At 41.4% G+C, this 26,266-nt stretch overlaps 1 protein-coding gene across 3 annotated transcripts in view; it reads left to right on the top strand.

The window, feature by feature from the left end:
• Positions 1–2,612: 2,612 nt before the first annotated feature.
• Positions 2,613–26,266, top strand: part of sdccag8 (SHH signaling and ciliogenesis regulator sdccag8) — a 55,181-nt gene continuing 31,527 nt past the window's right edge. Inside the window, exons 1-13 of one of the 3 annotated variants that reach the window (XM_040001398.1) lie at positions 2,613–3,049; positions 4,020–4,181; positions 5,237–5,322; positions 5,775–5,873; positions 5,982–6,107; positions 6,548–6,640; positions 6,896–6,960; positions 7,667–7,867; positions 8,013–8,151; positions 8,487–8,639; positions 9,006–9,140; positions 10,050–10,166; positions 11,059–11,201. In XM_040001398.1, coding sequence (XP_039857332.1) covers positions 2,983–3,049; positions 4,020–4,181; positions 5,237–5,322; positions 5,775–5,873; positions 5,982–6,107; positions 6,548–6,640; positions 6,896–6,960; positions 7,667–7,867; positions 8,013–8,151; positions 8,487–8,639; positions 9,006–9,140; positions 10,050–10,166; positions 11,059–11,201 — 1,586 coding nt within the window. In that variant the 5' untranslated portion in view covers positions 2,613–2,982. Of the gene's footprint in view, positions 3,123–4,019; positions 4,182–5,236; positions 5,323–5,774; positions 5,874–5,981; positions 6,108–6,547; positions 6,641–6,895; positions 6,961–7,666; positions 7,868–8,012; positions 8,152–8,486; positions 8,640–9,005; positions 9,141–10,049; positions 10,167–11,058; positions 11,202–26,266 lie in introns of all 3 variants that reach the window. The other 2 variants (XM_040001399.1, XM_040001400.1) reach the window with 2 other exon arrangements.

The following is a 26,266-nucleotide window of genomic DNA, read 5'->3' as shown; positions in this document are numbered from 1 at the left end:
AGCATTCAAATATGTACTTTTTTAATCTATCCACCAGTGGATAGATTAATCTATAAGAAAGCACCACTTTTTTATAAGGTAATCATACCTGTAGAACAAAATGATCCTAATCAGCCAAGTAACTTGTAACTACAACTATCCAATATAGATAGTGGAACGAAATGGTTACAGTAGCACTCTGTGCAGTAGTGAAAAAGGTGAGTCATTACCAGAACTTCCTTAAAAAGGCAGTGAAAGAGGAGCTTTGGTGCACTTGGAAGTTTGGTGACCTTCTAGTTGTAGCCTCTTTATCAAGCCGTTACAAACTCTCAAATATGTAACTACAAGGATTATACGAGAAAAGTTTTCATCTTGACGTTTGTGGTATTTCGCAAGACTGCAAAATGCCCTGATTTACACAGGAAAAAAAACAGCTGCCCAAACTCTGTGTTTAAGCAGTCATCAATAAAATATGAATGAAAATGTCAAACCAAGATCGCTGCACAATGTCTGTTCATGAATGAATCTGACTCACTGCCTCTTCTTTTGAAAACTGACATGTCGCAAAACTCAAAAGTACAGCTGAAGCTCATTCGACAGGAAGTTATCTGCTGTTGTGCAATAGGAAGAGGGTGTATCCATGGTTACCTTTGTCTGACCCTTTTGTAACAGCAGCAAACAAAAGGCACGCCCATTCACCCTAACAGTATCACATAAACACCCACCAACTGAGGTTTTTTTTTTTTTGGCCCATTTAAAACTCTCAAGTACTGTAACATTCCTGGAAACTGAGGCGGGATTCAGATTCGGGTTATAGAGTGAGGTGAAATACGCAGAACACAGTTTGTTTGACTGATTATCAATGCCATTCTCAGGCTCTTCACATAAACCATTAAAATTATTATTTAAGTAGTATATAAAGTACAATTTGTACATGCCACATGAAATATGATCTAACCCTGTTTATTTGGCATTCATAAGCTGAAAAAAAAGCCACAGATAAGGGAACACTTAAAGTGTTTGCTCATTCATTTGTTAGCTATGTATGGTATTTAACCCTGGAGAACCCATGGGGTCAAATTTGACCCCATGGTTTCCCTAGTAAACCAATGGGGTCGGATCTGACCCCATGGGTTCTCCAGGGTTAAAAGTAAATTAATAAGTTACCAATAAAATATCACAGGTGTAAAATTCACAGTATATACAGAGAGGTGTCAGTATCAGAATTGTCCTTCATATAAATGTGTTTTGTCCTAACCAGCCTGATTAATGGTAGCTTAAAATAAATGTTTCTAACTGAAAGCTAGATTTTCTCATTCAGATTTCCTCTGTGCTTTCAGCCACATCTCATGACTGTCATTCGTGAACAGACTTAAACATGTTACTGTAAATATTCAAGTAAGTTTTGATTACCAGTAAAAATATAAAACAAACACATACATGTGCTGTATTTACATTTCCTGTTATTAAAATGCTTAATGTGATATAGCTGTGTTACATTTCACCCCCAATTACCTCATACATGACAAATGCAGTAAAGGATATCTAAAAATGATCTCATTTTGGTTTACAGCTATATTAGAGTCCTTCATAAGCTACTTATTTTAATATAGGAAGTAAAAGTGTTACAGATGTACATCTGTGAAATTTCCACAGTTTCATAACCCAAAGTCCTGTGTTATAAAAGTAATTCTGAGTAATCCAACAGGCGGTCTCACAGTTATTAATCTTTCTAATCTAGGATCTCTAATCCTATCATTGTGTGTAAGTATGTGTATGCTTGTAGGAGTGCTCAACAGTGCGTCACTGGACTGTCTAGATGCCAATGATAAAAGAAGTGAAACCGATGGGCTACAGATCACAGCAAAACACCATGCAGCAGGTCATTAACCTTGCCGTTTCAGGTCTCTTAACTTTCCCTAAGGTGATTTTAGCTGAACAAAATAAACTGCATTTAACTATTTTGGTTGTTTATATTTTCATCTACATCATAGTCTCCACTGCAGCAGTAATTTCCCCCACAGAGATGATTAAACATTTTATTTTATGACATCTAACAAGGGAGTTGTCTTAACATCACAACATATACTTAGTCACGTTTATATTTCTTTCTAAAAGAGCAATAAGGGATTTTTGCACTGATAGACAGCTCTAAAATGTTTGCATAACTGAGGCAGTTGTGGTTCAGGAGACAGAGTCGGTCGTCTGTCAACTGGAATATCATATGTGTAAACTGGTTTGAGTCTTGGCCTCCAGTCTACATATTCAGTATCCTGGGCAAGATAGTGAACCCTAAGTTACCCCTAGTGCATCCACTAAATTGCGAGTGTGCCAATGTTGTGTTAAAAGTCCTTAGGTGTAGAAAAAAAGGAACTTATATGAATATGTGTGTGAATGAGGCTTCTAGTAAGAAAGTGCTATAAAGATACCAAACCATTTAAAACAAAACTCCCTACAATTACTGAGAAAATACATGAATGGACAATAAGAAATACTACTTTAAAATATGGAGTATTACTTGTATTTGGTGTTTAATGGTGTTAAATACCAAGGAAGGTAGTTTAACATTAAGTGTTGCCTACTGGCGTCGATTAAAACATTTCTGTAATCTCACAACTGGGTTTAGGGAATTAAAAAAACAAAAAACAAAAAACGTTTCGTCTTTAAGCGCTCGCATTTGTATCATGACTACAAAAAACAACTACAATTCCCATCAGCTACGTGTGTTTACGGAAGCCTGACCCGTAAGCTAATGGTTGCCTCGTTTTGCTTTTAGGGTACAAGCTGATGTGATTTCTCGCAGGGGCGGTGACGTAAAATCTAAAATTCACTACTTAAAGGGAACTGTTCTCGGGCGATACTGGTTAATGAACTAAGCACACCTCCATTGGGATTTGACGACCGTTACGTCGTGCTCGATGTGATGGTTGTTGCTTTGATTGTTGTACGTAGCCTAGCATGTTTCCTTAGTTAACAGTGCGATTTAACGACGATTAAACATCCATGAAACCGACAGACTCGGATGAAGATGAAGCAGAGCACCCAAGCTCCACGCAGAAGGAGCTGAGGCGTATGTTAATGTTTTGTCGTGCTACGTTTGCTAACCTGTTTGAATGGGCAGCTCAAGAGAGCGTCGTTGGATGGTTAGTTAGCACATAGTAAGATGAAACCGACTTGGTGTATTAAATTTATGCCGCCAGAGCCCAATAGAGCATTATCTCTATAGGTATGTTACCGAAGAGAACTATTATTGGTGGAAAAGTACAGGTGACAGGCACATGACTGCCACCTGTTGCTGCTGGGGCAGCAGATGAGGACACTTCACAGAACATAAGTGTCAATGCAATCTTAAACCAAAAGAAAACACAAGCTGACAATAAAATGAAGCTTCAGATTCTGAATCCAGGCGCTCAAAGTGCAGCTAAAAAGGAGACATTATGATCTCATGTGAACCGGACCAGGGAAACTGCCCTTGCTGCCAGTGTACAGAAGTTTAACTACATATTTAATCCCCGAGATTTGTTAGCATGACTCTTTGGGCTGAAAGTCAAAGAAGTAAATGTGTAAAATTGCAGAAATCTAAATTTTAATTACTTTGGTGTAGTATGAATGACCATGGAGGAGGTCTTTATCAGTATGAAAACTTGTGAAAATACAATTAAAAGTCCAAGATTTCTGTTCTCCTTCTCCTTTCCAAAGCCATTTAGTGGGCCAGTTTGAAGCCTTTGCTGGGCTGATTCTGGACCCCGGGCCTTATGATTGGCACCACTGCTCTAAAGCTTTCATTTTAGGATGCATTGCCTGCCCTAAGCAAAATAAAAGCTTTGCATTATTTGGCTTCTGATTGGCTAAAATAAATGGGTGAAATTGAGATTGTACAGCTTAGTTTTTGTGCAAGTGCCACCTGCTTACCTTCGTGAACACAACACTGGTGGTGTATTTGTTTGCTGTATAGACATGACTTCTTTGGTTGTCTGTGCATTTCATCAAATAAATGATATACTATGTTACACTGGCATCTATGTGTATGCTGAATTCAGAGCGGGCCAACCAAAGCATCCAGCATCTGAGCAGTGCTCCGCTGCAGCTGGACCCTGATGGAGATGAGGTGGAGGAGGTCAGAGGTGGTGATGAAGACCATTATACAACCATGGCCGAAGAGGACAAGGCTGCATGGAACCAAAAGTCACAGAGTGAAGCAGGTGACTGCTTGAATACATAGAAAGTTGATTCTGTTCACTTGTAAGCATTTCATTGGAAGAAACCTTACACCAACCAAGTAACTTTTTCTGCTGACTGCAGGCTTTCTCAACCTTATAAACAATATAGTTGCATAATGACAGAAATTGGCGCAACTGACTAACAATGTGCAATGAGCTCAGTCCCGTGATTGTTAATATGCCAACTGTCATGACCACTGATCAGTGAGGAGTGGCTAAAATCATAGCATTGCAAGATTGTGAAAGATGTACTCTTAGGCCCCCTCCAGTGTTAAAAAATGGTCACCTCTCTTTTTACATAACCAAGTGTTCCTACCAGCCTGGGATGCAAACTTCCTCAACATTGAAAGATTGGGCAGTACCCTGTAGGTATAATTACATGCAGTCTTGGCTTGACAAACTGAATGTTCTGTGTTGTCCCGTCTGCCAGTGGTTGTTTGGGTTCTCTGATAATGTATAATTTACTGCAGTCGTCTTGGCAGCTGCATGTACTATATTACTGTGTCTGTTCTGGGGCACCCGATCATTGAGGTGGACCACTTTTTGATGGATCATCTTTTGGTGTTTCAAACCACAGAGACATGGTGTTTTGAAAAAAAGAAAAATGCATCTCAGCTGTTCTGATACTCCCGAAACATAAGAGATCAGATTGTTTCTTTAGGCAGCAGTTGTCCTTCTTCTCTCCTGGATCGCTCATAGCATTCTTCCCATCTTTGACTAACCAACCTGTGATAACCACATTTTAATAAGGCGCTCTTTGATATGATGTTCTTTTGCTTCCCTGGCTGCTGTGTCCGTGGGGATGGTATGCACTTGTACTGCTTATAAGGCTGGGAAACGTGCAGTCAGCTGAGACCGAAGAAGTTACTTGGATGAGTGATGAAATGTTTCTGATTAGTTGGAAGTCGGTTATGTGATAAAACTCAGCCCTTACAGTGGGGTATCGTGAGATTTCCCCTCTCACAGTCTTTTTACACAAAGTTTAAATAAAGTGTCTATGTGTTTGTGTACATACTTATTTCTTATGTCTTTTGTAGTTAATCAGCTGAAGAGCCTTCTGCTGAAGCAGGGCAGAGAAATTCCCACACCTGTCTCCCCTTCCAAGAAACAGTCTCCATCCAAGGTAGAATGAGCAGTTGTGCATGGTTTAACATTTAAATGCGTTAGATCTGACGAAGGCCTGTTACAGAACTGATACTCAGATTAGGAGCAATTCTCCATACTTGAATGTACCATGGTTTTATAGTTCACTAAAATGAAAGAAAAAACTAAAAGTAGGTGTGAAAACTAAGTGAAATAAACTAAAAATAAACAGGAAAGGCCCTCAGTTTTAGTTTTTGTCATTCTAGCAAGCATCAGGAAGCCTTGTAAATTTGTTAAAATTTGTCACAGACTCACTTTCTAATAATAAAAAAGTAAAATTAAAAAAAATGTGCTAAAAGTGAAATGTGCAAAGCCGCTTTGAAAACAAATGAAAGCTAAACTGAAATAAAATGGAATTAAAACTGACTTCACTTGCTGCTCTTCTGTGTTTTGGCTTTTATTTTTTACTCTTCTTTCCCTTTTGCATGGCAGGAGGGGATGTCCAGTTTACCTGCCTTTCAGGATTTGGTTCCTGTATTTCACAAGTCAGAATACATCCAACATCTGGAAGCTGAGGTTAAATTCTGTAAGGTCTGTGTGCACAAATGTACGTGTGTGTGTGTGTGTGCGCGCGTCCTTCATTCCCAGTGTGCTAATGTGAACGGATGTTAATCGGCTTCTCTGTTTGTGTGACTTCAGGAGGAGCTGCAGGGAATGAAACAGCGGATCAGAGTAGTGGTGGTGGAAAATGAGAAGTTACGTTCAGAACTGAAAGCCGAAGCTGTGGATGAATCCCTAAAAGATTACACGATCCGAAACTCCACGGTAATTTGTGCGTGTGTGAAAATCATTGGTTTGATTTTTGTGTGTGTGAAAATGGTAACGCATGTAACAATGAAGGCACGTATAGTACAAACATAATAAAGACTGAGGTTACCTTATGGCTCAGTCACACTTAAATAAAAATAGGACGGTCATTTCTTTGCTGCTTTGACACTCCAGCTTTGACACTCCAGCTTTGACAACAGCGACTGAGGCTTGAGGCTTGCATTAATCGTAGTCATGCTATGGTCTCCAAACGCTGTTTTCTTATTATATTGTGACTGTTGCATTAGTCATTTTTCTCTGGACACTTTCAGTAGAAAGACACTAGAATATAAAGTTAACGTAGCAAAGTTTTTATAGTTCAACAGGCTGAATTTAAGCATCATAAAAGCATCTTTCAAATTAAAGATTTGGTCACCCGTTCCAATTTTTTTCCTAAGATGAATGAAGTCATCGACAACAGCCACGTAGCCTCCATTCGAGACCACAGTGTGCTACAGAAAGAAGAACACAACACATGGAAAAATGAGCTGGTAGGAAAGATGAGTCTCTACTGGTTGCCGTTCGGTTCTCTTTTGCCTCAGTGTTCATCAGATTTTATGCGTCACAATAATGCACAATGGTCCCAGATTGTATTTTAAGATTTGTCTTTTTGCTAATTTCCTCCAATAAAACTTTAACAGTAGAAACATGAATTCTGTTTTTTAGTACATTTATATAGGAAGCTGTTGCAATATATTTAATTGCATCCAGTTATCCAGTTAGATTCAGATGTTTGTGCTCATCAGGAAAAACTGAAGGTGATCTACCAGGCCCAGATGGAAAGCTTGGAGGCGCAGGTCATCTCTCTCAGGTTAGTTCTTTGCGGCATCAAACGAGCAGAAACTCATCTGGGTGATTCCTTGAAGAAAAGGTCAGTTCCTCCCACTGACGCCCTCAGAGTCTGCAGATTGTTTTTTGTTTAGTCACTTTAGTATTTTTAATGATACCCTGGAAAAAATGTTTATTTTGTACTAAATATTTTCCAAGTTAAAAGTGCAGAGGAGTTGGTTAAAAACAAAATGCTCATTTTTTCAAGTTATTGTCTTCTAGTTTTTTTTGAGCTCAACATAAAATGTTCAGGGCTGAAAAAGACATTTATGCTCTATTTAAAACTGCAACCAGATCAAGTGGACACCCACTCAGTGTCACAGTGCAAAACACAAAACGTTTTTGTTCAGCATGAGTTTTTGAATAACCAACTTTGAGCATCAACATATAGTTTCAATAACCAAACTGTTATTTGCTGTCAATGACGCGGTGTCACAGAAACGTTCTGACCTGAATTTTTTTTTATCTGTCTTCTGGTAATTCACTGGAGAAAAATGTAAAAAGTCCATTTCTTGTAGGCTGGTCAAAATAAGTCATAGCTTACCTACATTTTTATACCAAGCCCATCTCTGATCCCCTCCGTTTCAAAACCTTAGTCATTTTTAACCCTAGCAAATGTACCTTATGTCTGTAAAAATCAGTTATCTTTAATTCTTTTTAGAACACTTTTCCTTCTCTGATATTTTCAGAAAGGATCTGTCAGTCAGTCAGAAGGAGTGCGAGGAGGTGAAGCTTCGCCTGAGACACAGGGAGAAGCAGGCCGCAGATGCACTGAAGGCTGATGGAGCTCCTCGTGTGGCAGGATTGTGCCTGAAGTGTGCACAGCACGAAGCAGTGTTGGCTGGGACTCACACAAACCTGCATGTCCAGGCTATTGACAGGCTCACAAAGTCAGTGGTAACAAATGCTTCGTGCAGAATCAATCAGACGTTAGCAGCAGCATACTGACTGCGTAAACCATAGCATTAGTTTAGACTTAGTTAAGTGTACCATCCAGATTCTGCTTTTAATTCCTTTTTGTCTGATTTTTCTCAGAGAGCGTGATGAGTTACTGGTGGCTCTGCGTGCTGTGAGGACCAGTCAGCAAGAGACACAACAGAGGGAGTGGTCAGCCTGTCTCCAGGTCAAACAGGCTGTGGAGATGGCGGAGGAAGCAAACCTGCAGAAAGCTAGGGTCAGAGAAACATCCACACACACAACTTTCCAGCTGACCGCCATCTTTGCTTAATACAGTTAATATTTAGAATGCATTGCATTTGTTAATGCTCAGATTTACCTATTTATAAGCTACACACACTGTATACATATACAAGCTTATGGGAATACCACTATCATCATGCGTCCACTAGAGGGTGCTCAAACATTGCCAGTAACTTGAAATTAAGGACATATTCAGCTTTCATATGTTCTTCAACCTCGGTGTTGACTCACAACATCATTTTTTGTTTTCTTTGTTCTAGTACAGCTGGTTATTACTCTGTTAACCCTTCTGTTTTTGTACACATGCAGGTGGAGGTGCAGTGCGAGCAGTTGTCCAGGGAGCTGGCTCGACAGAGAGAACAGCTCGACCGAGACGCACACGGTTTGCAGCAGAGACTGGCTGAGGCCAGAGAGGAGGGCCGAGCAGAGGCCCGCAAACAAAAAGAGGAGCTGACGAATATAGTTAGTCTTACTTTTCATGTACATGATTATTAGTCGCAGAATTGGGAAATTCACAGAAGAAGTGGATTACAGAAGAATGAGTCTGTTCATTTGCCTGTAAAATACTGTAAATAACTATATTAACAGACAAATTTAAAAAAATACTCTTTTGATGAAACATTAAGTAGTAAAAAGTAGGAAATTGAATCATTGCTGTTTGCTTTTGCAGTAGCTATTGTATATTTCTTGTACTTAGAGTTTATGTCTGTTATGTTTTGTAATGATACCCTAAAAAAAATGTTTGTATTTGCAGGACATTTTACTTGAGTTCTGAGTGACGCTGCAGTGAAATGGCCACTGAAATGGTGTACTGTGTTTGTCTGTCAGGTGTCTGGCCTTTCCCAGCGTGTCGCTGAGTTGGAAGGACAGCTAGACAGAGCTCTCAGAGACAAGAGTTCACTGACCAGTCAGCTGGAGGACACTCTCCGCACACTTACCAGCCAGGAACAAGAAAACACAAAGGTATCGGATGCTGTTTGCGCAAGAAAACTTTGTGTCAGTATGTCTTCTTATTTCTTATTGATGGCATGATGAGCATTTCAAATAAGCATCAGCCAGGGTTTGTCTTTAAAAGTGTGGGATTGAAAAAGCAAAAAGCTCTTTTGTTGTTGTTTAAAAAAGTAGAACTATTAATTTTAAGGACCCACATGCTTCACTATCTGCTTGCATTTAATTTCTAAATCCACTGGATGGCAGCAAAAGATAATCTATTCCAACTTTATATTCAGTTTTTGAACACGTAAATGCAAGAGCATATTTTTCTTTCATTAATATTTGTATTTATTTTGAACAATTCAAGAACACAAACAAAAACAAAAATAAACCAAGTGAATCGAAAGAAAAAGCGAACAGCAATCTGCTCCTCTCAATCGACACATGGCAACCCACAGGCTGAAAAAGACTTCAGAAAAAGACAAACAAAGTGTGTGGGTTCACACAAAATTCAACCCTCGTATCATTTTACAAATCTTAAAAAAAATAAAACTTAGTTTACAACAAACAGCCAGATTCAAATCTTTCTAATAATTCAAAGAGATTCTCAAAACTTTTCAAATGCGTCTTATTTGTGTTTGTTTCTTAATCCTTCTAGGTGAGGATTGGAGCTTAAACATCACAGTGCTTTTATATTTTTGGTGAAAGACTGAATTAGTAGGTGCTTTTAGGGATGATGAAATGTGAAACTAGTCAAATACACGAGTGTAAAAACATTGAGCCTGGGAACGAGACAGTCTGATGATTTAGATGGGTGATTTTCAAAGTAAGGACATGATAGGACAATAAAAAGAAAATCAATAAATGATGAAGCATTGAATGTGACATACTTGTTAATTAAAAGACTGCCTTTGTTTAATGAGGACTATTCCTCTATAGGTATGTGTGGATCTGAGATATCAGCTCAGCCAGGCCGCGCTGAAGAAACAGGAGGCTGAACGAGAGCTCAGAGAGCTCAACGCCAAGACCAGCAGACGGATGGAAAAGGCAGCACAGGTATGTGCCGATGTATTGATTAGTTAGGATTTATTTGATATTTGTTTAAGTCGGCTACTGACCCAGTATTTTGTAGAGTTGATTGTTTCATAAATAGTCTTTATTTTTCTTTTTTTGAGGGTCTGCAATGAAGCATAGCAAGCAAAATGAGTATTAAAACTCAAATTTTCCAAATTATTCTCAAGTTATTTGCACAAGCATCAATTATCCAAACTGTTAAAGGAACAGTTCACACCAAAATCAAATTTGCATACTTTTCCTTCAGCCTTTAGTGATATTAAGCGATAGAGATTGTTTTGGTGTGAACTTTTCCACTGTAGAAATGACAGCCTTCTTTTGAATATAATACAGCTAAATGACATTTTCCTTGTGGTGCTCAAAGCCCCACGGCATTGGCATTAACTTCTCTTTAAAGAAGTCATGACCTGGCTAGTAAAAGAAAGCTGACAGACGCACCACTCTACACGAGGAAGTATTGGTAGTAGTTTGGGATAACTCTGTCATGATTTCTAGAAATATATTTTATGTCTTTTAAGTGTATTTCGTGTGCTTTGAGCACCACAAGGCAAATGCCATAAAAGAAGTCAGACATTGCTACACACCTCAAAAACTGGACAAGACGCACCAAAACAATCTATATGACTAAATGGCATTAAAGGTTCTGATTGATTTTTGGGGTGAACTGTCCCTTTAAATTTAAATAATGAATGCAGGATATTCTGTGTTTCCATTTTGAGGTTCAGAAGATCAAACCTGACGTCTTTTTTTTGTCCTGCTCAGTTTTTACATGTTATTGTAACCAGGCTTTAATGTTTCGTTCATCTGAGGGCACAGGGTGGGTTGTTGTGAAAGATTTCCTCACCTCCTCTCTTCTTCCATCTCTGCGGGACAGGAAGTGGAAAGGCTGAGCTCAGAGCTGGTTGGCTGTCGGCAGCATCTGGAGGCGGTCCAAAAGGATGGGAGCCAATGGCAGGCCGAAGCCCTGAGCCTAGCAGAACAGCTGGCAAATGCCCAGCGCCAACTGCACCTCACCAGGTAGTACCTAATCCTATTATACATGCCACCACACTCACACACACACAGTGCTCCCCTCTGTCCAGCTCCTGCCCAGCTCAGCCCAGTCCAGTCCAGTTCAGATCAGCACACCAACTGTACCGCACCAGGTAACAGCTAATCCTATTATACAAACCACACACACATAAACACACATGCGCGCCGCTGTGCCATGGTCCCGATACCAACTGGACCTCACTAGGTCACCTCTAATCCTGTTAAGCATGCCACAACATAATGCAACACAACACACACACACACACTGCCCACTCTGTGCCACCAGGCCAGTGCCCAACCCAGCAACAGCTACAACAGAGCCAAAATGGCGCCTGAGCCTTTCTTCTGTCCCTGGCGCACACACACACACACACACACACACACAACAGTGCGGCTGATGGTCACTGGACAGCCTGGCCTCAGTGCCACCTGCCAGTGCCCTGCACCCGTCCTCACAACGGGCACTACCGGCACCCCTCCATTATCTTTCTATCTATTTTTGCACCATTCTGTCCTGTTTTTTCCAGCATCTCTATATCAAGACCTCTGATATTCTTTATGATTTCATCCCACCTATTTGGGCATAGATTCATATTTACTGCCACCTGCTCTTTTGTCCTTATCTGGCCTTTCTGTCTCCTCTTTAATTGAAACTAATCTCCCCTGTAACGTTATCCTATCGCCGTCCTTCCTTTGACGTTATTCTTTCTTTCCTTTCTTACTACGGTCTTGTCTTTTTCTTCCCTCTGTCCCTCCTGTCATCCTCTGGCTGCTTTTTCCTTCCACACCATTCACCGCCAAGGCCACGCCAGCCAATGCCAGCCGCTCAGGGCACTCTCTCACCCCCGCTGCCCACAGCCGAGGTGTTTGAGATGGGCACAGATGTGGCGGCGGTGTCCCGTGGTGCTGGAGGCTGCGGGATGCAAGTTTGTGCAATCTAAGTGTGTATATGTGTGTCTGGTTTAAGTGTGTGTGTCCACTGCTGCTTCTGGCTCTGATCTGTGTTTAAGTGTGTTTGTCTGTCAGCTGGCCAGCATTTACACACTGGTTTCATGACTGGCTGCTGTGTGTTTTTTGTTTTTTTAAAAAGATGATGTAATGAGCGTGTGTGCGTGCGTGCACACGTGTGTGCATTTTGCAGCCAGCTGTGGAGAATGACATGCATATTAATGTGGCTACATGATGACTTTGACCTGTACTAGAGGAGCTACTGGACGAAACCATTTTACTGCCATGTGTGCGCCTGTATGTGCATGAGAGAGTTTATAGTTTTATCTGTCCTCAGTTGCATACGAGATGTTTGACAGCTGTTGACTTGGCTAAGCATGTAGCCATTCAGATTCAATTTTGGTCATTAGCAGTGAAAACCACTTCTGATAGAGATTTAATATGGCTGCTTCTTTTTTTTTAAACAGTTTTAGATGAGAAGAAGTCTTAATTTTTTGCACACAGTAACACCTTTAGTCACATTTAAAGGCAAAAGAGTATAAGAGTATAAAAATGATTAATACCCATAACCGCCCCTGGTTTTAAGCTTGGATGGTTCCATAATAGTGCGGTGGTTTGCACATTTTTCTGACAGCTGAAAGATTCTTGGTTTGACGCTGAAAGGAGACACAATGAAACCTGTGGAGCTACCTGCTATGACGACTCTCCTGTGAATAAGGCAGCAGCTGAAAGTTGCTTTTTATAGCAGCTGGCTGACAGTTGATTTCCACTTGTGCTGTAAATCTTTGTTGATTCTACAATGTAACCAATGCAAGTGGCCTTCTGCAATGTGTTTATTATCTTGTGGTTGTGGCTCAGTGTTTTAAATGCAGTGCTACCCAAAAATCCTGGGAGATTTCCCCCCTTTTTTGTACATTCCCACTCCCAATAGTTTGGCAGTCTCCCCTCAAGAATTTGACCACATCTGTAAGTACTAATATTAAGGCTATGATTGTAATTTCTCATGTTTAGATGATAATTATTATTCTTTCTCTGATTCATTCAGAAACTGCAGTGAAAAATAGCTAGAAACACACACAGGAGGAACACACCTAATAGGCCAATCACAATAGCTGCAGGCTGGGTCGATGTGACGTCTAGTTATAGTTCCATGGAGGTGCATGTCAGGTTAAGGCGTAGTTTAAATGGTAGTTTTTCAGATGTTTCTGCAGTTACAGTTTCCTAACACAGAGGTATCAATCCACCACGAGTTGTTGTGCTGTTACAGTAAACGTTGAACACCGTTTGACTGTACAGACTAAAGGTTTGTCCGTCTGAGATGCACTTTAAAGCAGTTTCAACTCATTACTTTTGATATTTGGTTAATCATTACTCTGAGCTCTGAAGGAAAAAGTCTGCCGAGGACACACAGAAAGCTGTCCAGCAGGCCTGTTTCCAAAAAGCAGTTTTCTTAGAAGTGTGGAAAGTCTTAACATCCATACATGGATATGGGATCTCTGTTGATTTAACTGCTTTAGAGAATGGTATATTTCACTCACATCTTAAAGATTCATCAAATTTGTGATGGTAAAAACCAAGTCTTAGCGGTGCAATGGCTCTGCACAAAAATGTATCCATGCAAAGATGGTAGCATACATGCATCGTACACACCTGTTGAAGTTTGGTCAAAGCCTTTGTCCCTCCTCAGCACTGCATTATGGTTGGTTTTTCTTTTTCCCCCCCCTTTTACTTGTCATGTCCTCATCGCTTTTTTCTTTTGCCATTTCAAAATGAAACAAATAAACCTCAAGCGATTGTGTCTCTCTGCTCTTTCACTAGCTCTGTGTCATTCTCTTTCTGTCCATCTGTGGGCCTTCAGGGGTTATGCAGAGCTACATGTATTTCATTCATAGTCATGCCCTCTGCTGTTGTTCGCTACAGAGCCATCCAAGAGTCTTTGTAGCTTTACTGGGCTGTGTTTTTGTTGGTGTGTGTGTGTGTCTGTGTGTGTTGTTGGAGAGTAAGAGGAGAGGGTGAGATTCACGGTAGCAAGGCTGGAAGGCATTTATATGGCCAGCCTTCGAAGGCAGCTCTTTGATTTTTCTCTTTGCAACTTGCTCGCTCCTCTCTTTCATTCGGTCCACCTCTCGTGGCGCAAATGATCACAGCTCGCCTTCAAACAGGGGGGACATGAAGCGCAGACAGCTTCTGTTTGATTTCTGATAGCCCTACCTTCCTTCCTGATAAACACATACATATAATATGGACACACACACTCACACACATATTTGTTTGTACAACGGCATCTTTGCAAACGTGCACGCCGATATTCACATCAGTCTAACCCACATGCCTGTACACAAAGACGCAAACACACGCGCTCACACACAGATGCAAGCACGCATCCGGGGGTCCCATGGCGGCTGGTGCGCTGCGCTGTGCTCCAGGATTGGATCATCAGCCAGCTGTGAGTTGGACAGCCCAGGATCTGTCCTAATCCCCGCCACTCTGTTCACATCGCCTCACATGCGCACACACACTCTCCAGTCCCGGCCCCAACCCAGCAGAGGGCTTTACTAAGTTTGTTTTGTTTGTTTGCTCCTGCCTTTCTTCACTTTCTTTCTTTTCTTCTTTCCATGTCTCCATCCGGCCTCATCTCTCCCCATGTTGTGATCACACATCCCAAAGGCCATAGTGAAAACTGCCCAGCATAACTTCTCTTTCAACACACGCCAGATAGGACTGAGATGTGTGTTTGCATGCGTTAGTGTATCCATGGTTAGTTGAGACCTGTGGGCCTGCATTGTGTTTGAGCCGAGATGAATGTCTGAGGCTCCAGATCTTCCACCGGTTTTGTTATCCCCATGAAATCAAGCATCCATGTTCATTAGGGTGCTTGCTTAGAGATGTAGATGGACCTGGAGCTTCAAACTGCTTCTGTGAATAAGTTTACTTGCGCTCAGTTTTTCCACCTAAAACTTCTGAGTGTGGAGTCTTCAGCCAGGAAATATCTGAACATGCTGGTCCATATAATCTGTGCCTGTATGTGACAAACACCTGAAGAATGAGTCTTCAGTTGAAATTGTCCTGGCAGCAAATTTGTCGAAGAGGCTGAATAAACCTCTTATGAGAAAATCTGCAGTGATGATTATCTGTGAATATCTGGTTAAAAATCCTATCAGCAAATGTTCATCTTTATGCATTTGGGGTCACAGTTTCCAAAGGTTGATACTGGATAATGCAGAGCGGGCTGTGAGATGAGGAAGGTCTTTTGGGTTTGGATCAGCGTGTCCTGATCTGTTCTTTGGCAGTTGTGCTAAGTGCACCCACTGCAGCAGTATTGCATGCTAACAGTCCTATTTGAAAGAGTCAAATGTTTATGACCCAGGAGGCCACAGTTTGCCTTCCATTAGGACCTTTGTGCTTGGCGCTATGTCTTGTCTTCTCTTAAACTTGCTCCTTCATTTGCTTGTGAGGTTTAGGCCCTTAAAAAGTATTAGATTAGGATTAGCTAGAAAAATTGGTTTGGGTTGAAACCTTCAAAATGATGATAAAATGATGCTTATCCCACAAGTCAAGCATGCAGGTGGAATTGAGAACTAAGTTTTGTACAGTTAGGTCCATATATATTGGGACACTGACGCAAGTTTAGTTTGTTTTTTTCAATTTGTTTGATAAAACATATTGCAATTATAGTTATATGATGTACATGGATATAATGTGTAGACTCTAAGCTTTCATTTGAGGGTGTCCACATTCAAATTGGATGGAGGGTTTAGGAGTTTCAGCCTCTTAACCTGTGCCACCTTCGTTTTAAAGAGAACAAAAGTAATAGGACAATTGATTCAAAGGCTGTTTCATGGGCACGTGTGGGCAATTCGTTGATTATGTCATTTTAAATTGAGCAGATAAAAAGCCTGGAGTTGATTTCAAGTGTGGTGCTTCCATGTGGAAGAGTTTGCTGTGAACAGACAACGTGCGGTCAAAGAAGCTTTCCATGCAGGTGAACAAGCCATTCTTAAACTGGGAAAACAGAAAAAAAAACACATCAGAGAAATTCCTACAATATTAGGAGTGGCAGAATCTACAGTTTAGTACAGTGGTCCCCAACCCCCGGGCCTCGGACCGGTACCGGTCCGTGAGTCGTTTGGTACCGGGCCGCGAGAGTTGAGGTGAAGGTGTGAAATGTATGGTTTTCAGGGTTTTTATCAGTTTTCAGCGTTATTTTGTTATCGTTTTTATCATTAACTCGGTGTCCCTGTCCCGTGGCGCAAAAAAGGTTGGGGACCGCTGGTATAGTACATTCTGAAAAAGAAAGAAAGCACTGGTGAAAACAAAAAGACCCGGGCGTCTATGGAAGACAACAGTGGTGGATGATTGCAGAATCATTTCCATGGTGAAGAGAAACCCCCAGCCAAGTGAACAACACTCTCCTGGATGTAGGCGTATTAAAGTCTACCATAAAGAGAAGACTGCATGAAAGTAAATACAGAGGATTCACTGTAAGGTGCAAGCCACTCATAAGTCTTCATAATAAAAAAGCTAGATTGGAAAAACATCTAATAAAACTGAACACGGTTTTCAGATCAACCTCTACCAGAATAATGACAAGAAAAAACTATGGAGAAGGTGTGGAACAGCTCATGATCCAAAGCATACCACATCATCTGTAACACACGGCGGAGGCAGTGCGATGGGTTTGGTGTGCATGGCTGCCAGTGGCACTGGGACACTAGTGTTTAATGATGATGTGACACAGGACAGAAGAAGCTGAATTAATTCTGAGGTGTTCAGAGACATACTGTCTGCTCAAATCCAGGTAAATGCAGTCAAATTGGTTGGATGGCGTTTCATAATACAGATGGATGATGACCCAAAACATACAGCTAAAGCAATCCAGGAGTTTATTAAGGCAAGTAAGTGGATTATTCTTGAATGGCCAAGTCAGTCATCTGGTCTTAACCCAACTGAGCATGCATTTCATTTGCTGAAGACTAAACTTAGGCCCACAAACAAACAGCAACTGAAAGCTGCTGCAGTAAAGGTCTTTGTGTTCAACCCACTGAATCAAAGCTGAAAGTCAACTGCATCTGAGTTGTTTCATTTAAAAATTTTTGTGGTAATGTACAGAACCAAAATTAGGAAAAAGGTTGTCTCTGTTCTGATTAGAGATGGACCGATCCGATATTACGTATCGTATTGGTCCGATACTGACCTAAATTACTGGATTGGATATCGGAGAGAAATAAAAAATTTAATCCGATCCATTAAATATCACAAAAGCAGCTCACAAAACTTGCGACATGGCATAACTCGGCTCATAACTGTAGCACGTCGAAGCAGTATGCGTCACGCGATAGAGCGGCTGTGGCGTGTGTTGTGGAAGTTTTCCATTAAATAAAGCCTGCAGACGAGCGGTGAGCGGTAGCTAACATTCTTTAATCCAAACACACAAAGAACAGAAAACCAAGTTGGTGGAGAGCCTGCATGACCACGGGGAGACAGTCAGCAGAGTCTCCCTGAGCCTAGCATGGCTCTCAGTTAAATATCTTCTTCAGGAACAAAAGGCAGTGCACAGCTGTTTCACACCTTAAAGTTCACACTCCCTTGCTACCTCTCAGAGTTCTGGAAGAGACAAAAGACTCTTCTTGTGGAGTGGTCTGCTTCCCCCAACTTCCTTACTACACCCCCCACCATTTGTCTTAATGTATGAGTGTGGAACATGTTTAAATCCAGTGGCACCAAGGCATTGTACAATAAAATAATGTGATTAATACATAAATAAAAGAAATTCCTATACACGTGCAAGACCTGTCAGCTGGTTGGTCTGGTTGAGCATTTGGAGCCTCGCTACCAAACCGGCATTTTATCTCCGAGGAAGTTATCCCAGAGAGAAGTAAAGCAAGTGTATAAGTTCATCTCTGAATGTTTGTAAAGCATTCCAGCTTTATGCTTAACAACCGATATATGGAGCGACTGCCTCTTCTCTCCCCCTCCCTCTCCTGCTGTTACTTAAATCATGAAACTGATTAATGATCAGCTGATCGGCTTTTCTGTCGCGAGTCCATCTCTCTTGTTTGTTTATCGCCCACTTCGCGCCAGAAAGAGGAAACCAGTGGCTGAACAACAGCTTGATAATCTGTTGTTAGAATGTATTTAATATTACTTTGTACACCAGGATCTTTTTCTATGCAGCTGATGGCTGGTAACTGTGCAGGGGCGGATCTAGCAAAGTTTAGCCAGGGGGGCCGATAGGGCATGAACAGGGAAAAGGGGGCACAAAGACATACTTTTCTTTCTTATTCTCATTTAAAATATCTAGCTTTTAATAAATAATTATCTGAATCTTACACCCAAAGTTTTAATCTGATGTAAAATGCATAGAAGTTCATTACTGTATATAGTAACTATTAAGTCTAATACACCCTAGTAAGCTAGTTTTGCTGGGAGTTTGCAACCCTATTAGTTAGGTTGCTTACTCTTTAAAATACCAGAATAGGGAGGATGGAGTAGGTTTATTAGATTGATCAGCATTGCTGAACTATGAAATATTTTGGGTGCACTGTATTTTTTTGCATACAGGTATAACAATAGCTTTAGTGTTTGTTTGTTTTTAAACTTGAGTATGAACTTATACAAAATGCAGCACGATATAAAAAAAAAAACAGTTTTATTGATTAAAAAACACACTATATCAGATTCATATCTGTATCGGCCGATATCCAAATTTATGATATCGGTATCGGTATCGGACATAAAAAAAGTGGTATCGTACCATCTCTAGTCCAGATATTTATGAACCTAACTATGTAAGCCATGAGGCTGAAGCTTCTGTTGGCACTTTACACAAAGCCTTAGGTTTGGAAATAATCTTATTAAGAGACCTTGGAAAAACACTTCCATTGGTGGGGGCTATACAGAGGTGCATATTCACTGTTCACTGATGTATTCAGAGCATATCCAACAGCGAGGTGAAGACACCATTGTTGATCTGCCATGTATTCTTGCTTTAACCAACAAATAGTTGCAGTAAATAGAAAAGATTTGGTAGACTTTGTACTGCATGAACTAACATCTTTCCTGCCTTTTGGCATCACTTTATATTTTCACAAATAGAAAGAAAAGTGAAAGGGCTGATTAATATTTTCTGATTGTGTAGTTGTTTATTAAAGTCTTTCTTGTATTTGTTGTAGCTATGTTATGCATGCCATGACTGCATTGCTTTCTGCAGAAAACTTATATATATTTGGTACTAGACCAGGTCTTGTTATCTGGTTAGGGCATAAGAGATGATGTATTAGAGATGCAAAAATGTGAGACATTTAAGTCACTTGTAAAATGATGGAATGCACCAAATTGGTAGTGTGGGAAATACAAAAGCAACCCTATAGGCCGGGCAAGGAGAGAAGCATACATTCTGTGTTTTAAGGCCACAGTCTTCTTTCTGTGACCCTGAAATCAGAAGATGGGTGCAAAGAGACACAGAGCGAGAGGGTTAGGCAGACAAAACTCTGGACCAACCGCTGTGACTTATATAAATGAAGTTCCCCAAACTCTATTAAACACGTCACGCTGCTGCGTTCCCTCTGTACCTCTACCTCGTTCTATTTTTTTCTCCCCTCTGTTGTACATCGTGATAGCAAGGTCTGGAAAGGCGGTGAACAGAACTGTGTGTGTGTGTGTGCGAGGGCGGAGAAGTGTAAATGAGGAAGGTGAGGCAGCAGATGCCGCGTCCCGCCAGAGGCTCGCTTTGAGCAGCGAGTGAAATCTGGGCGCGACAAAACTGCTGCAAACCAACTCGGCGGGAGGCCCTTGTCCAATCACGGCCCGGAATAAAAGGGCCGGGGCGCCACGCGGGCTGCAGTCGCTCAGGAGAGGCGGGGGCCATAATGAACCTTCAAGCGCTGCCAGCGAGCACACACACACACACACACACACACACACCACTTGAGCACAGCATCACTCTTTCTACCTGGCATTAAGAGTGTCTAACCACTGTCACCACGAACATGAATGCACTCTGCCTCTAAGGCAACTGTGTGCATGTATTCTTGTGTGTGCGCACATGCTTGGAGTATTCTTGTTTCGTGAACTGTATTGACTTGTTTGCGAGCGTGCAATTAGACGAGCGTGCGTGCACGCCTGTGTGTGAATGTTATGTGTTGATACCTTTGGGCTACACCTGTGTCTGTGAAGTTTGATGTGTGTGTCTCTGTGTGACAGCAGCAGTGCAGTGCCAGGTATGAGACTCGCTGTGTGTTTCTGTGTGTGTGTGTTTCTGTGTGTGTGTGTTTGTGTGTGTGTGTGCTTGTCTGGTCGGCGGCCATGTTGTTGGGTAGCAGATGGCACCATGGTTGGCAGGGGAGGGGCTGCTTAGCACAACTAATCAGACAGTTACGGATAGGGCAGCTGGGAGGGCCGTCGGCCAGCCGTGTGTGCGTGTGTGTGTTTGTGTGTGTACCACAGAGTGCCATGATGTTGACAGTGGTGGGCCCGTTGGCCCGGTGACGAGACCTTGCCGTGTTCTTCTCTCCTCGCTGTCGGAGTGCCCTCTCTGCCATCGTGCCTCCTCGCCTCTCTCTCTTGCACTCTTCCTGCCTCTCTCGCTCAATCTGTTGAGACCTACTTGTTTGTGTCTTCGTTTTAGCTTTTTTAACTGTCTCCTTTGATCTTCCTGTCACTGCTGTATTTCTTTGGCTAACTGTTCAAAGGTTATGTTAATTTGCCATGAAACAGTTATTAAAATACTAGCAAATTTATACTGAAACCATTTTTGTACAGTTTTAATGGAATTGGCACTATACGTATAAAAATGTGACCCCTTGAGCAGGAACATGTCTGTTATGTTGATGTTTATTGACTTCATGAAGTAGGTCAGTGTCTGAATGCCTTTTGAAATCATGCATAAAGTCACTAACATATTTCGTTTTCACCCTTGATCTTAATAAATGTATCTTCTTTCTATATTGGTGGTTCTTATGCTCTGCTTATGAGTCTTTTCCCTTTATTCTACCTGAGTGTGGATAACATTAAAGGAAATTTACCAGACTTGAGGCATCTGACTATCAGGTAATAGATCTAAGATGGTTCTTAGAACAGCATTACTACTGCATTAGTACATATGACTTTATGGCTTTGGCCTTACCAGGTACTCCCTGATCCCTTAAACATGTGTTTCATGTGCTGCGATTGTATTCTGCAGTGATTTTATACGATTAAATACTATTATTTTCATCATGCATGTAGGTTTAAAACAGTTTTCCAGTTAGGTGCAAGTGTGGATAGTTTATGTGGGGAAACACAGTAGTTTGAGCATTACAGAATTGCAATACAGAGAGAATTCATTCTTGTTAGGTTCTCAGCCAGTGCACGCATTTCTCACTAGTATTCGCAACCTAAGTATTATATATAAACATGTTATATGTTATGGCTGATAACTGATAATGTGCAGCCATGGTATACTGTCCTTCTCACTCTTAACTCAGGAGCTTATTTATGTCTTTCGCAGTTAAAATGTAGATGCTATAAATTCACCAGAGAATATTCACACTCATTACTGTAAGTATGAAGATTGTTAAGCAGGACTGTAATCTATCCATCCGGCGAGGCTGAGAATGGATAGAAAAGACAGATCGCTGACTGTGAGACCTCAGGCAAGATGGAGGCAAATCTGTCGGCTACAACTGTTGCCACCCCAGCCAAGTGTGCCCTGGGACACTGGCCTACATACACACACTACTGCTAGAGGACAAAACGAAAGGGAGTACCAGCCCCCTGCCATCCATCCACCATCCACCCTTCACCTCATTCTGTACTCATCTTTTGCATATCTTTCTAAATAGGTATGGTGAGAAGGGTTTACCAGTAGCTCTATACGTTTTAGAGGATTGTGCTGAAGATCCAGTGCAGGTCGATTTTGAAATCTGTGTTTAAAAGTGTGTGTTGTTTTTGTGTGACCGTGTCATCTGTTCAACTTTTGTGCCTTTGCACACCCCTGCTGTGAGGGTGGCAGGATCAGTGGCGCTACCCAGTGCCCACTACCCAGTAGGCACAGCTTTCATCCAACATGACAGAACCTCTCTCTGCCCCCCCCCCCCCCCCTTTCTCTTTTACCTCTCTCATTCTCTTTTACCTGATTGATCTATCCTTTTGTCGTTTCATCCTCTTTTTTTTTTCTGCATAGCTGCTTTTTGTTCAGTTTTTTTCCCCTTCTTTTGCCTTCGTTCCATCAGCTTCTCTCTGTTACCCTGGGTGGACACAGCAGTGCCAACCGGTGCCACGTAGGTAGTGGGCCAGTGCTGCCCTCAGCAGATTGTACTGGGAGTTGATCACAAAGAGCAGTAAGGAACAGAAGGATGAAAGATAAGATTGGAGCAAGGTAGCAGCTAAGTGGCGATGGAAGATACAGCAGGACAAATACTGAAAGGGAAGAGTGTCAAAGAGTTCAGACGGCATAGGAAAGTAATAATAATTATATACTGGGAGAAGACAGAAGGATCTACTCCTGCAAGCTAGATCTGAGAGATCAAATCAGGCAAAGCTGATAAAACCCCAAAACAAAATAAGAAATCTGATCAGTGTGGCTATAAGCACTAATAGGAGAAGCCCATGAAGGAGTGCTGTCCACTTTGGTGTCTATACATGACACCAGCAGCAGAACTAGCAGAAAAAACATGAAGAAGGACGATTTCTCCCCTTCCTGAGGTAATATAAAAAATTGCATTATTTGACCACTTTGGCCACTTTAATGAGTGAAAAAGCTTTTTGCTATTGGTACTTACAGCCATACTTTTAACATGATCCAATCAACTCTCCATGGTGACAACTCTGTAACTGCTAGGCCTCTTCATTGGCACTTGCAGCTACATTTCAAGTGAATTAATATAATTTCCCTGCAGTGTATGTTGATGTGCTGCTCGTTCCAAACAAAGTGCCGTGCGAGCCAGGTTAAAGACGCCTTGACCTGATCCTGACAAACAAAGTGATCTAGTTGAGACCATAGACTGTGACATCACGCATAGTTTTCTGATTTCTGTATTCTGAAGCCTCAAGATTTGCTGTCTTTGGCAGCACATTATTTATTTATTTAGTTTTATTTTATTTTATTTTTTATTTTTTTTACCATAAAACCATATCTGGACAAGTTGGAAGCTTGTTTTGCAAGCTGTATTAATAAACTGAACAGGTGCAATGTACCGACAAACATCTGCTAATTAGTACTAAGTACGTAATGACTAATGATAAGGTACTAATAATTTTCACTCACCAAAGCACAACTTCTTGGATAGTCTGTACACAGCAAGCTGTATTATTTGTCAGATAATTGCATTAAGGATTGCATCGGCAGCAATCAGTGATACCAGTTAGCAGAGGTGAAGCCTAGCAAATCCTGCCCGGCTACAGCTCCCTGTGCCGGGACAGTTAATCAATGCAACCACTCCAGATGCAAAATGTATGAAAATTTAAACTTTAAAAGTCGTTCTGAAGAATTCAAAAAGGAAAAAAAAAAAAATAACTGTAAAGTATTTTAAGAAGAGGGGGCTCTGGGAATTTGTTCGACTTTCTTAGGCAGCCTCAAGTGGCCACCAGGGGAACTGCAGTTTCTGGCAACTCTAGTGGTTGCTACTTGGTAAAGACACATCTGATTATAAAGCCCAGGGGAGAGGAGAGACGTTGTCAGAGACACGAGGTATGAAAGTAAGGAGATGATTGAATTCACTGACGATGATTTGGGTGCATAAGGAGAGAAAGGTGGTGCATAGTCCTTTGAGCCTGTTACCTCCAAGCACACGACCCACTGTGAAGGCTGGTGGGTGTTTTAAATAACATCATGCATGTCTCCAGTAAGAAGTGAATTCCGTCACAGGTAGACGGTGCTCACGCCACCAGAGATAAATTTGCTGTAGTACACAAGATTTGGACTTGTAGTATAAGTACCTTTCTCACTCTTTCCTCTCTCTTTTCTCTCTCTCTTTTTTTGTTGCATTGCATGTAAGTTAAGCATTTAACATTAAGACAGTTGTAATCACAGATTTCTTTCTGTTTATTTGGGTAATTAACCAGAACCTTTTCTTATTATATTTGTCCCATAAAATTCACACAACAGGTATTAGACATACACTTTAAAAGATGCCTAATGAGAGGTAGCCTGGTTGAAATAATTAATTTTAGGCAGTCGTTTACCTTTTCTGCTAAAATAGATTTGACCTCGAGCACTGCCACATATGCTACCCACAACTATTTCTGCGGGGCACAGATTTGACACTGACGTTAGGTCTTTGGTTTCTGGATTGGGTCAATATGAGAGCATATTGTACGTATGCTGTGTGTTTATTTTTAAAAATCACAGATGCCTGCGCTGCCAGGCCGCTTTTCTTGTGTTAAGACCATCAGTCATCTGTGCCAATTAAGATTTTTAAACTTCTCTCGCTCTGTTTTGTGAGCAGATAGATGATGACAGAGGCCAATCAGCCACTAATTGCTTCAATCTAGAGCTGGGTTTTTTTCTCTGAGGGAATGTGTGCTGTAACAGCAAATGTTTGTTTCTGCAGGGTCGTGTCTATTTGTAGCCGTCTGTGTGTATATGCATACATTTATTCATATGCATGGGAGATTAAACAGCTTTTCAGATGAGCGAAATTGCACACTTTTTTTTGTGCATACTTTTGCATATGTGTGTTACAGTTTGGGAGGCGAGGGGGTATATAAATTTTTTTATTTTTTTTTGCGCTACTTTTAACAGTTGCAGCTTTCTGCTTTTCGGGCACGATTTGCTAACCACTGACCTTGGTGTCGGCGGGGGGGCTTTAGTGTTCCTTGAAGAAGAAAAGAGGCTTGGGCCGCCCGCTGTAAACAAAGTTGACTTGCCGACAGATGGATTGAATGACAGAGAGGCTAACTGAGCCAGGAATGGGCCTGGCAGCATCGCACCGAGCGGAGAGAGAGGGAGGGAGGGAGAGAGAAAGAGAAAAAGAGAGAGATAAAGGGGGGGGAGAGAGAGGGGAGAAGAGAGAAGAGGTGGCCAACAGGAGAGGAGGTGTGAACAGGTGCAGGGCCGCTGAAGGAAGAACCAGCAGATGGAGAGAGACACAGCCAGTTTAGTTACAGGAAAAAAAGGGTGGGAGGGAAAAGAGGAAGGAGGAGGGAGAGATGGGAACGGGAGGAAAAAAAAGGATCGGAGCAGAGATGAGAATGCTCTGGACAGATAGATGGACGGATATCTATATATATATAGATATATAGATATATCTATATATATATATATATAAGGCTGGGTGCAGAGTAAAGAAGCAGTGAGGCTGCATCAGGCCGCCTCTGTGTTGGATGTGCTTGCTTCACGGAGTCGGACAGCAAGATGAAGGGAGGGGTGCCGCAAGGAAAAATGTGGGAGCAGAGTGATTGACTTGCATCACCCAGAGGTTTAATAAAAATGTGCTAAAACACATTGAGGTGCGTGTGACAGGAAATCGTGTGACACTCTGCGTGGTCTGCCACACGGAACAATTCAGATGTTTATTGTGTGCGACATCACCGATACGCAGCGCTGCAAATGTTCAATATGTCACATTATTTTCTCTGTATCGCGCTCATCGATTGTTGGCAGTTACCGGTTAGACGGGCCTACACGAGGCCGCTCGCTCACCGTCTCTCTGTCGCACACATAAACATCGCACTCGCACATAAGCAGAAATCATCTTTGTAGTCTTGCGTATCAAACTGTTGAATATTAATATAGTCTGATTGATGCAGTCTATCATAAATAACCGTGTATCTACTGGAATTCCTCCACCAGAGTGAATCATCACGAGTGTCACCGTTTTGAGCGGTTGGAGAGCAAATAATTAACAGTTGTCATTTTATAGTATACTATGAGTTTATTTCAGTAAAATCTTACTGACTCGATAAATGGGGTGGAAATTAACTGTGGGTTTTTTATAGCTATGTTCATATAAGAGGCAAAATAAAGGGAAAAACCTGACCTAGATCTGGTATGCTGTGTTTTGCTAGGGTGATTTGACTTCATTTGTGGCCTTAAAATGAAAGAAACTATCTCCTAAATGTAACGTTTCTATTCTGGTGAGGGAGGTCTCTTCAAAGATGGCAGTGCTCCCTATCCAAGGGTC

Source organism: Simochromis diagramma, unplaced genomic scaffold (assembly GCF_900408965.1).
Source record: "Simochromis diagramma unplaced genomic scaffold, fSimDia1.1 OVJJ01000421.1, whole genome shotgun sequence".
In the NCBI taxonomy this organism is placed as follows: Eukaryota; Metazoa; Chordata; class Actinopteri; order Cichliformes; family Cichlidae; genus Simochromis; species Simochromis diagramma.
The sequence above is the reverse complement of the archived record's forward strand: the minus strand, read 5'-3'. Positions and strand labels throughout refer to the sequence as shown.